A 12,618-nucleotide genomic window follows, 5' to 3' on the forward strand; every position below is an offset into this window, starting at 1 on the left:
AAAATTAAAAATTTAATAAAATATTATTTTTTAATATTATTATTATTTTAAAATTTTAAAAAAATTAAATTATTTATTATATTTTTTTATAAAAATTTAAAAAAATTATAATAATAAAATAAAATGAGACAAGCGGTTTCAGTATCAGACTTAAATACTTGATTTAGCTATTAAAAACATTAAATTCACATGCATGTATCCCTTCGAATTGTAAAAGCTATTTAAGTGGAAAAAATAAAAGAAATTGCAGTGAATCGTGATTCCTGCCGGAGAGAGAGAGAGAGGTTTCCTGTGGTATTAGAACATAAAACCTCCCGTTCTCTTCTACTATAGATTAAAGAGCCGTAAAGTGTCAGCGACGTTTTACCACCCAACATCTCCCAACTCTTGATGACATTTTGAGAATCTTTTCCCAGTTCTTTTTGTGAAATTGTTTTGTCTTTTTGGAATCGGATCAACCATACCCATTTCACTTTGCACTGCTTCTGTCTCTCGATTGAGCTCTTGTTGTGTTACACACGCAAGATCCGGTTTGGATTGCGCTCGTTTCTGACTATATCTAACTTGGTGTGTTTTTTTCTCTCTTTTTCCCGTTTGATCTCTCATTCATTTTCTTTTATTATTATCGATTCGGTTATATGGTTATGTATTTTTAGTCAAGTTATGCTTGTATGCGTGTGCTTTGAATAAATTTCCAATAAGCCAGCTCCAAATTTTGATTGAGTCGATGGAAGTTAATTAACAATTTGTATGTTTTAGGTTCAGGTACTAAGTGCACGGTGAACAGCTTAAATTTAGCCGAAATTTTCATTGTATATGTATGTTGGCTTGCGTTTCTGCAGGCAGATATGAAAATTTACATGTTTTGCTTCTCTTAACCATGGACACGTAATGCTTGTCTATGTATAAAGCTATTATAATGTGGTGCTCAATTTGTGTATACATACATACATATATATTATTTATTTTTTGATAGGTACACACACACACACACACACACACACATATATATATTAGTGCACATGTAGCTGAAATTTACTGCGCATTTTCTTTGGACATCTTTGGAGTGTAAATGTGTGTGTGTGCAGATAGAAAAATCATTCATATACGTGTATGCAAGCTCTCATGATTACATTATGTTTATTTGTCAATGATGTTTTTTATATTGCATAAGAACTCGCAAACATGTATATAGCTCAATTCCCTTGTATTACGATATCAGTCTTTCCATATTTTTGGACATTTATGCTAAATATATGATAATAATGCATGATTACCAGCCGGCCGGATGCAACCTAATGGTCAAAGGGCTGCTTGGGATGAGCTATAGACTCAAACATCCTGGATTTGATCATGCATTATGAGTTATCCTAGGTTACTGATACATGGTTTTGGTGGGTGGTGTCTATTATCCAGGATTGACTCCAGGGGCAGGTCCAAAGGGCCTGCCTTAGTGAGGTTCCACGTTATCCAAAAAATAATAATAATAATTGATGCATGATGTTATGGTATGCATAAGCACACATAGAGACATGTATATCTCCTCATTCATACCCACCAATGTTGACATATATGCATGCGTATATCTTTTCATATGATACATGTAAATTGAGGATCATATATAGACATTTATGGAAGCTTACAGACTCAAATAAACCCACATCAATACACGTGTGTGTAAATAACCAGTTCTATAGCCAAATAAAAAGGTTCTATAACTACAAAAAAACCTCAAGCATAAACTCTCTGTTAGGAATGGTGGTTTTGATTGATTTCCTGTTATTTTTTGTTTAATATTTATACTCAGAACTCAATTTAATTTCATCAATTTTGAGAACAGTGTGGAATTCAGGGCTAGAGGGCAAGTGCATGCAGAGCGGGATGGTAGAATGCCATGTTTGCCACTCAAAATTGTTGTCCCCAACTTCCAAAACTGTGTCGAGGGCATATGACAGGCATAGAATTGATGTTTCCTCAAAATCACGTGTCCTGAACATCCTTTTGGTTGTTGGTGACTGCATCTTGGTTGGTCTACAGGTGATTGGGTCATTCTTGTCTACTATGTTGATCCAATACGTGGATAAGTGATGAATATTGCCTTCCTACATAAATAATTCCCTTTTGATGTTGAATTTTGTCTTGTCAGCTCGCTTTGTGCAACTCAATCATGGGAAGTCATGATCACCATTGTGAATCTCATATATAAAATTAGGAACATAGATCATCTCATCTTAAGTACCCAAAAAGTGAAAAACACTGTCTTAAGCTTATATTAGCTGTTTTGAATTAAATTTTTTTCATAAGCTCTTATGCTCTTTTTGTTGTTTCCTTTTTGTGCAGCCTATATTAGTTTTTATATCTAAGGTGGATGGGAAATTCGTGTTTAGTCCTATAAGCGTCAACTTTTTGACTGAAGCAGCAAAAGTTGTTTTTGCTATTGCTATGCTTTTGATCCAGGTATATATTTCTCCTTTCATCTTTAGAAGCTTTGAGGAATTCCTTTTTTTTCTTCCCTAGTTTCTGGTATTTTTCCTTGTAGTTTCTTTGTGGAGTATAATCATGTTGGTTTTCATAGCATGTCCAGTGTATTCCAATTTCATGTAATATAAGAAAGATTAATAGTTAGTAAAAATATACCTTCTCACATCAAGTTAAAATTATACATTTTTTCCTTTGTATACATCCCGTGTACTTGGGCTATGCCTATTCTTGGTAATAAAATTTCTTATTAATTATAAAAAAAAAAAGAAGTTAAAATTCTACATTTCAAAACAATGCAATGAATGAAACAGCTTTTCTTGTAACATCAGTACAAAGAAACAAGAAGACCTACAATTCAAGAATCGGAAAAGGATAACGAAAACTATCAAGGGAAGAAAATAATTGTCTCAAGGTAGTGGGGGTATTTCCAGTTGAGGATTTTTTATTAATGAAGTTTGACCTTTTAGGGTCAATTTATATTAAGCAAGATAGGCAAATTATACGAAGGAAGATCACTTCCTAAGATGATGATGGCTCTTGATATCAATCATCTTCTGTAATTAAACTGTGTTATTTTCTGTGTGAGGCTTGCAAAAGCATCCAGCTCTGCCAAAAATCTTCTAGATTGGATCTTCTATATGTTTGAGTTGCCAAATTGCTTGAATTCATTCATAATTTTGCTTCTTATATGCTCTTTTTTGTTTCATTAAATTTTCAGGGCCGGCATAAGAAAGTTGGTGAAAAACCTCTTCTATCTGTTTCTACATTTGTACAGGTATGAGATATGATATATTACAGTTGCAAGTTTGGTTTTGTATATCCTGAGACAAAGTTTGGTGCCTTGTTGTATATTTTATTGATTGGGATCATGGAACTAATTATGGATTTTGGACTCTAATCCACTCAACTAGTTATTGAAACTTTTTCTTGGACATAATTTCGACTTCTCAAGTAGTATGCTAAACGTTGTGTCTCCCTTACAGCCAATAATCGTTGGTGGAATATGCTTGAAAGAATATATCATACTATTAGTTAGAACATTGTGACCTTCAGTTTGATCATGTACTTAGGCGTTGGGGGGATTTTTGGGGTCCAAGATGCTTTCTGATGATCAGTACAAAATAAATGTTTACCTAAATTTTCACTGCTTATCAAGATTAATATAAATAATATTTTTTGGTAGGTAATCAAGAAGTTTTATTCATAAGAGAAGTCGAAGCCCAAGTACCAGGATTCATACATGATAATATAAATAATTGACAAAAATCTGGGAGAAAAAGGAATTCAACGAGAAACCTTGTCTATGATTTTTATTTCTGTATAAGATCATTTGTATGGTAAATTGTGGCTCATTAGGAGTGCACCAGATCAAGACTAATTTTCTTTTCTATCATTTTTTTATTGGCTGAGCATGAGCATTGTTGACTGAGCCATATTTCATAGTTCAAGGTAGAATGTCTGATATTGTTCTCCTTTTTATTCTTTTTTTAATAGCTCAAGCGTTTTCTTTTATTCTCTCACTCTGCTTTTCTTGGATTTTTTTTTTTTCATATGTTCTACTGAAGTGATTCTCAAACCTTTTATGCTTATAAAGTTATTTCACTTTTTTTCTTTAGCATCTACCATCTTTTCACATTGATTTGTAATTCTTTTGTCATTTCCAAGTGAGAATACTTCCTGACCTAAGAAAACATGACAACCCAAGTTCATTTTCTGCTGTCACTAGTCAGCTGCTTGGAAATTAAAAAGATTAAATAAATATAGATGACATTTTTCTTTTTCTTAACCCTGCAGGCAGCCCGTAACAATGTGCTCCTTGCTGTTCCTGCCCTCCTGTATGCTATTAATAATTATCTAAAGTTCATTATGCAGGTATAAGTTTTCATATTGCTCCTACCACTGTAATCTTTCATTTACTTCACAAGTTTTGTGTGGATTCCAAACATGATGATTTTCCTTCCTCCACCTCTACAGGAAAGAATTGATTATGTTTTGAAAAGAAGCTGAACATTAATTATTGAGGCTAGAATCTATCATTAATTAGTTGAGTTTCAAGTATGTTCGCAATAACATTTCTATTTCATGTGCAGCTTTATTTTAATCCTGCAACCGTGAAGATGTTGAGCAATTCGAAGGTATTTTCGCGATGATAAATAGTGATGTTTTTGTCATATGGATGCATTTTCTATTTTGATTCTTATTGGTATAGAACCTATTACTGAGCTTTTTGTTTATTGTGTACAGTCATGGTTCAATTTCTAATTGTGGGACTGGACTTATTCAGTAAATGAGTTTATTTGCTTAAGATGATTGATCTGTGGATTGGTTTTGAACCCTTTATGGAAATAGTACAAAGCCACCATTGCCTACGGAGTTGAATTTTCTCACCCTCTATGAAATAGTACAAAGCCACCATTGCCTACGGAGTTGAATTTTCTCGCCCTCTATGAAATAGTACAAAGCCACCATTGCCTACGGAGTTGAATTTTCTCACCCTCTATGAAATAGTACAAAGCCACCATTGCCTACAGACTTGAGTTTTCTCACCCTCTATGAAATAGTACAAAGCCACCATTGCCTACAGACTTGAGTTTTCTCACCCTCTATGAAATAGTACAAAGCTACCATTCCCTATGGAGTTGAATTTTCTCTCCCTTTCCCCTCATCAATGGAATGATCCCTGAATAATTATCTTCTTGTTTGATTTATTTTAGGATTGATACCTAGATTTCAAACTCGTGCAGGTTTTGGTTATTGCAATTTTGTTGAAAATAGTCATGAGAAGGCGGTTTTCCATCATTCAGGTTTTTTTGAAAACTAAAAGTTCTTCAGTCGATTCATATTGCAGTTTGACTTTCTGAATGCTCACATCCTAATTCGCATCATTACTCTGTATTTTTATACCCGTTGATTGTTTTGTAACAGTGGGAGGCTCTTGCTCTGTTGCTAATTGGAATCAGTGTCAATCAGCTAAAATCCCTACCTGAGGGTACCACTGCCCTAGGTCTTCCAGTTGCAACAGGCGCATATATATACACCTTGATATTTGTACGTGTACAAAAATTTTACTCCAGTATGACTAGCCTTTGCAGTTACCTTTTTTTTTTTTTTTTTTTACTTAGTGTGGAATAATCTAAGTCGTGAGGGGCTTGTCGAGGTGGTTACTGCTTACTAATGTGTCGAGCGTATACTTCATTTTGTATTTGTAGCTAAAATGAGGCTGAATTTGATGAGCTTGTTGTGAAGAGAATCTTAAAATGCTAGCCAATATCTACAAGCATATAGTAATAAGACTCTTTGCCATTTTCTGAGGGCATAAAAAAGAGTTTGAGTTTGTCTAAGACCACAATTGCTTCCACAGAACTACTTGGTTTTATGGCATCAGACTGATATTGATGTGGGGGTTACCAGGATTAGACACTGATTTTATCTATCGTGTCAAAACACAACTTTCGGTGGATAAAAAAAAAAATAAAAAAAAAAAGTGAAAATGTTCTATCTCAATTGACGCCTCCTCCTACCTTCTATATAAGAATGACGTGGAGAGGTTAAGGTTGGGGGAATTCACAAGGCTGTGACAGGAAAAATAGAATTTATATTAAATTACATTTGACCTTTTCTTCTCTTATTGTCCTCTAGTTATTATTTTTGTTTTCTCAAATTTTTTATTTGCTGGTCTAAACATATAGGGACTGTTTAGATGTACTAAGAAGCATGGCATATTGGGTTAAGAAACTGTTCACTAAAAGTTGTAGCAACTAAACATGAATATGTATGATTTTCTATACCTGTCATATTAGAGAACAAGATGTAACGGAAACTGATATTGAACATTAATACAGGTCACTGTTCCATCATTGGCATCCGTCTTCAATGAGTATGCTATGAAGAGTCAATTTGAGACGAGCATTTACCTTCAGGTAAAGTCATATTACTGATTTGGTAATATTGGTACATTCTTGCTTCAGGCAAGAGCTTCATTTTACTGTCTTCCATACAGTCTAGAGAGATTATGGAATACTAAATGTTGGAATTAGATAGAGCTAGTTGACGTTGAAATATTGATGTTTGATTTCAGTTATATATTATTTTTTTTCTTGCCTGCATGTAAATCCTTCACTGAATTTCAGATGGTCCTAAACGAGTTTTCTCCATTACATCCAACTTAAATACTCATCCAAAAAGTACTTTCTTTTTTACCTTTTGCAGAACTTGTTTCTATATGGTTATGGTGCCATATTCAACTTCCTAGCTATTATTGGAATCGCCATTTTCAAAGGTAAGGACATCAGACATAAGATAAATTATCATGGTTACTGCTAAAAAAAAATATAAATTATCACGGTTTAGAGTACTGAATAACATAAAAAGTATTCATAGTTTTGACGCATTGGATAAATGCAAAATGTTTGATGGAGAACATGCTCTCAGTTATCAACCTTAATATGTATTTCAATGGGATTCCCTAACTTTGATTTAGTTGGTCTAAAGTGAGCATGGAAAGTCTTTAAATGTCCTGTGAAAAATCTTTTACGCGTATTTTTATTCTATTACTCAAGGTTCTGGATGCAATGTTCTTTTTATTTCAGTTTTATAATTATCAATACCATTATGTCCTATTTGCTTATTTTTCTTTTGCTTGCAATAACCCAGTTTCAGACTTGGGTTAATTGATGTGTCGTCGCTCACAGACTGTATGACAATAAAGTGATAATTAAAAAATTTATTCAAAACTCTATTGTTTAAGTCAGAATTGTTATTTTAACCACTGAATCTTAATATTTAAGGCCCCAGTAGCTTGGATATACTGCAAGGACATTCTAAGGCTACAATGCTATTAATCTGCAACAACGCTGCCCAAGGGATTTTATCATCATTTTTTTTCAAATATGCAGGTGATTACTTCCCTATGATTTTCTTACTTTGTTTTTCAGCTCATATTTCCATTTACTTGCATACCGTTTTTTAGCAGCCTGCTTCATTTTTCTTCTCTGGTGTTTTAGCATCATACAGAATGAATAAACATAGACTCTCTCTCTCTCTCTCTCTCTCATACACAATGCTGAATTCTAATGTGGTAAATGCCTTCTAAAACACAACAATCAACCCAACTATGCAAGCAGCATGCAAGAGAGAAACTATAATGACTTGAATTTGACAAACCTATCCCTTGTGAAAGTATGATACCTCGAAAATTCATATGTTTAGTTTATATGGAGAGTTAGCCCAATGATATATATGAACTAAATGCTTTTAACCATGCTCAAGCAATGTTTAATTTAGTGGTCAGGTAGCTGGCAATAAGCAATTCAGATGTACAGTTATCTACCTTTCTCAGTGGCTACTAGCTTTTTACACTGCTTTTCAATGCTGAACAATAAAGAGTCACTGTGTTGCTATTTAGTTGACCATGCTGCTCTTAGTAGTATTCATTCTCCTGTTTCTCATCCCCATCATGTAATTTTGTATCAAATTTGAAGCTATTGTGCTTAATGACAGAAGCATTGAAGCTTCTGTGCTCAAATATTAAATGCTTTGTCAGCGTATCCCCTTGATTTTATGTGTTATCATGAATAGAGAGGGACTCTATTGTTTTTTGAATGAGCTTCGAGTTCTTGCTTAAAGGAGAAAGGAATAGGAGTAAAACAAAATACATAAAATGCCTGTCCTGAGCATTACCACATAGAAGATCCAGAACCGGGACCCATTCCCAACTCGACAACATACCGAAGGAAAATATATGAATTGGATATTTAAATAATTTGGTCAAGTTTTCTTTTTTTGATAATTAATTGGGTCAAGTCTTCTTAATTTGAAGTTATTTGAAGGGGGTGAATTTGATGAAAGGTTGAAGAGAAATTAAGGATAAAATGGCTGGGACTGATTTGATTTTAAAAAGCAATTAGACTTTCAAAACCACCTCGAACCAGTTCTAACTTACAACTTGATCTAAGAAGATTAAGTTTTGATATCGTGACCAGCTGGGACGTTACCGATGCCTGACAAAATTCACCTCTCACCAACCAACTAGAAAATCTGATGGCCATTACAATGATCTTGGATGGTTACCATAACAATATTATATTCTTAGCACTTTATTGACCAACATCTTTCACAAACTGATGTATTTTCTTGTGCTTTTTCTAAATCATATTTTTCTCGATGTTTGCAGATACAATTCTGAAGAAATATTCATCAACTGTCGCCACAATCTTCACAGGAATAGCATCTGCTGCACTGTTTGGTCATACCCTGACTATAAACTTTATATTAGGAATCTCTATTGTGTTCATCTCTATGCATCAGGTAAGAGAGAGAGAGAGAGAGAGTCCATTCCGTTTTATGAACTTTGCTTATGTATTCTTTTTCTGTACAGTTCTTTTCACCACTCTCGAAGATTAAGGATGAACCACAGAAGGATCATTTGGAAATGGACAATGAGAAAAATCAAAGGTCCGTGCTTGTCCACTTTGGTTTGGTTCTGTTTATAGGTTGTATAAAAAAGTCTGTGATCAGGAGGTACTGACTGTTCTTTGTATTTTTTTTAGTCTGTAACAATCAGTCCCAATAGTTTCTAGGATGATGTCCTTATTGTTTCGCATCAGCTGGCATCCTTAATCATATTTTTTGTAGTTAGAACAACCTGGAATTCTAATATACTTCCTTCTGTTCTTTTCTAGTGAAAGCAGTTTTTCTTTCGTATCTATCGTCATAAAAGGCTCTAGATTACTATCATTGTAGTTGATTTCAGCACTGTGATAAATGGTTTTTCTCCACTTACACATAATTTTACAGGACAAAGGATACATCAGTCATAAATATGGCAGCTGGGGCAAATGACGACGTAAGAAACTTCAGCTACTGTTTTTTTGTTATTGTTATATTCGTGAGAATGGCCTTTATTCCATTTTAAAACTATTTTCTGTATTCATTTGATATTTAAAAGCTTCGTTTTCTCTAATGTGTTCCCAGGCTAACCATCGTGTTGGACATGATGAGAAAGCACCACTTCTTCCTCTCTAAGGTAAACATGTCCCCAAGCTAGCCATTGCTTTTCTTATTTTAGAAGCACAGATGAATTGCTTTTACTAGTCAAGTGAAGTACTTCCTGGCAATTGATCTGGACAGGTTTCTTCTTCAACATGTGAACTTTGACCTGCCTAAACAAAATGCCAAAAAAAAAAAAAAAATCATTATATCTAAAAGCTAATGTCGATAAACTGCATAATCAACTATTGCGCTTGTCTTTATTATTACATTGACATTTTTATATGATTCCATTTCAGGAACTCTGGGGGTTTTATTCTTGTGGTAGCTTCAACAGACATTTGAGAAGATAACAGTGGTTTTTTTAGTTATCTAGTATAGTAAAAAATATATACATTAAGAAAAATTCATCACATCTTTCAGCATTTCCCGTTCTCAATCTTTCTGGGATCCTTCAGTCACCCGGGCGCAGCCTCGGGTAGCCTCTTCTTAGTGTATCAATGCCTTGAGCAAGTCAAAATTTACAATAGAACAAAGTTATAACCGCATACAAAATTGTAGAAAGTTTTGTATTCAAACTCTTTAATCTCATATCGAAAATAATATATATTCCTTATTCATATTCACTTGCCTTCTTTTCTATTTCTCGGCTAAATTGGTTTGCGGTTTGTGTTGAATCATCAGCAAAGTCTATGAAAACATCTCAATGAACGGTTACTCATATGGTGCATCTTGTCATGAAAGACATACTGACAGAATGGCTTGTATGACATCTCTGTTCATGAAACATAATAAACAAGAGGAACTGATAGTTAAGGAAATGTCCCGGCAAAGCGACGGCGCTTTCATGAATTTATTTGCAAAATCTCTCTCTCTCTCTCTCTCTCTCTCTCAAGTGCATGGCACACTTTTCCTCTCTTCTAAAGTTTCTTGAGTTGGTCTTTGATTATCTTGGCTACTCTTGCTTTGGTGATCAGTTGGGAGGTTGTTCGTTCATCACTGACCCTACCGAAGCATTTATCGGTGGGGACTTGGTCGGTGATGAAATCAAGTTGTGCAAATGCCATGAAGGCCGAGTAAATGAGTTCATATCTACGTGCTCGGTACTACAGGGCTTGTCATTCCCTCGTGGTTGTCCTCTAGATAAAGTAAAGCTACATATTAACAAAAGGTGGGGTGTCTTGGTAATATTTTGACAGTTGGAATCATGGATACTATAGCGCCCTGCTCTCCCGGGACTAATGGGAAGAACAACCATGAGAAGAATTTAGCCTCCTTAGAATACTCATGACTAAGTGCACCGCCAATAAGCCAATCTGGCCTTGCAATCTAACCTTCATCATGTCAATATGCACCTGCATATTGCATATTGCACATTGCACATCGTACGTTATGTCAATTTCTATTTAAGTACATAATTAATATAAACATAGAACTTGCTTAATGAGGCTACTCTTGGCATGTCAAACCTTCTCTTCCATGTGGTCATAATCATCTATGAATTCTTCATTTGATTCCTACACGTAGGCCCATGTCCTCATGGACACCCAAGACTTCACATACTCACACCCAAATGTTCTTCTTTTAGACATCCCAATACAGCACTTTTCAAAACACAGCCCATAACCTTGAAACGGACACACATTAAACTTAATGATGAACCATGAGACTCAACTTACATGACTAGCCCAAAACATCACTATTACTTCAAGGCCACAACAAAGACCATTATCATCACACATTCACATCATTCCTTGTTATATGCTTAACTTCAATATACTTCTGTTCTATTTCTAACTCCCAAAGTGAGTCTCCATGCTTCACTTTAAAATCAAATACATCAATAGAATTGAACTTCATCATTCCATCAAAACCATCATTTTCAACTCACAAAACCCAATCCATAACTTCATAACAATTCCACCATCAATGCCCAACACTTACTCCATCCACACATGACTTGCTTCTTTCCACATGCATGTATCTTCCACCTATTATTCTCATGCAACCAAATTTTAACTCTAACTTGTAAAATGGAAAACATCAACCAATAAATCATTTTCTTATAATTCACTATATCCAACACATCCATTTAACCAATGTAGACATGTCAATTGATAATTAACACCAGTGTGATTTGCACACTTAAAATAAATAGACCCATGCACAATACACATGCAACATCATATCTCTAGACCTCCATTCACATCCAACCTGAGACTAATCTATTATTTGTAGAATAAAAGAGAGAAGACAAGGGTGTGAGAGTTGTCGAGAGGTTAGCACAAAGTTGATTTTATTTAATCTTGATGAAGGGGATACTTTGGCCAAGAACTAGGATCGTATAGAGGATAATTCCATGGTTGGTTATTCTAACTCTTTTTCTCCTTTGGGTTAATTTGAATGATGAGGGTGATCCAATACGGGCACCTTGAAATGTTAAAATTTGCTTGTGGTTGGTAATATTATAGTGTGATGAGAATGTAAATTCCTCAACTATCTTGGGGTCAGTTAACCACTAGGAAAAACTATTATGGATACACTTTTAGATATTAACTTGAATGGAAAAGGATAAGGTTTGAAACATTGTAGTACATGAGAGAATATTGTATTATGGTTGTAACAGCCAGCTAGAAATTCAATGGTGGAATTTCTATAGGCTTTAGGAATCTCGTGAAAACATTGTAAGTTTTCACAATTTGACAAATCGCTTAGGTTTTAGTCTGTCAGCATAGCCAGACTTATCAATTACTATGGTGTCAAAAGTGCGATTTTTATTTATTTGAGGTAATTAGAAGTGTCTGTTTGAGTTATGATTTGTGCCATTGGGTTCAGTTGATTATTTAGGATTTTATGGCGCAATAATTCATTTTCAATTTTTAGACAAAATGCTTGTTCGAAAGCACGTTTTGCTTATTTCGAGGTACTTCGGGATTGAATTTCAATAAACGAATTGTACAGTTAGGTTTGTATAAATATAGGATTTTACAGTGCAAAGTTTATGTTTCACTTTCTCGGAGTGAATAGTAACCTCTATAGTTGCATCTAGTGCAGTGTTTTCAAAATCATAGTGTGGAATATCCAAATTAGCTTAGAGAAGTTTTATTTAGACACTTGAAAAAATCTTAGCCACACTTGGTGAATAATATT

At 34.4% G+C, this 12,618-nt stretch overlaps 1 protein-coding gene across 1 annotated transcript; it reads left to right on the forward strand.

The window, feature by feature from the left end:
- Nucleotides 1-236: 236 nt before the first annotated feature.
- On the forward strand, nucleotides 237-10,088 carry LOC109000450 (CMP-sialic acid transporter 3-like). The gene is made up of 16 exons (XM_018977311.2): nucleotides 237-567; nucleotides 1,841-2,037; nucleotides 2,341-2,457; nucleotides 3,200-3,256; nucleotides 4,276-4,353; nucleotides 4,572-4,616; nucleotides 5,226-5,285; nucleotides 5,407-5,529; nucleotides 6,324-6,401; nucleotides 6,691-6,760; nucleotides 7,269-7,376; nucleotides 8,654-8,787; nucleotides 8,858-8,934; nucleotides 9,277-9,325; nucleotides 9,454-9,505; nucleotides 9,768-10,088. The coding sequence occupies exons 2-15, from the start codon at nucleotides 1,870-1,872 to the stop codon at nucleotides 9,502-9,504; spliced, it is 1,215 nt and encodes a 404-aa protein (XP_018832856.1). The 5' UTR covers nucleotides 237-567; nucleotides 1,841-1,869; the 3' UTR covers nucleotide 9,505; nucleotides 9,768-10,088.
- Nucleotides 10,089-12,618: the final 2,530 nt, after the last annotated feature.

Source organism: Juglans regia, chromosome 8, assembly GCF_001411555.2.
Source record: "Juglans regia cultivar Chandler chromosome 8, Walnut 2.0, whole genome shotgun sequence".
NCBI lineage: Eukaryota > Viridiplantae > Streptophyta > Magnoliopsida > Fagales > Juglandaceae > Juglans > Juglans regia.

Bases quoted from the DNA above. Each gene is read 5' to 3' on its own strand.
- LOC109000450 (XM_018977311.2), top strand. From the start codon at position 1,870: ATGCAGAGCGGGATGGTAGAATGCCATGTTTGCCACTCAAAATTGTTG. The intron at 3,257-4,275 runs GTATGAGATATG...TTAACCCTGCAG, and splicing joins CTGTTTCTACATTTGTACAG to GCAGCCCGTAACAATGTGCT. The intron at 5,286-5,406 runs GTTTTTTTGAAA...GTTTTGTAACAG, and splicing joins GGCGGTTTTCCATCATTCAG to TGGGAGGCTCTTGCTCTGTT.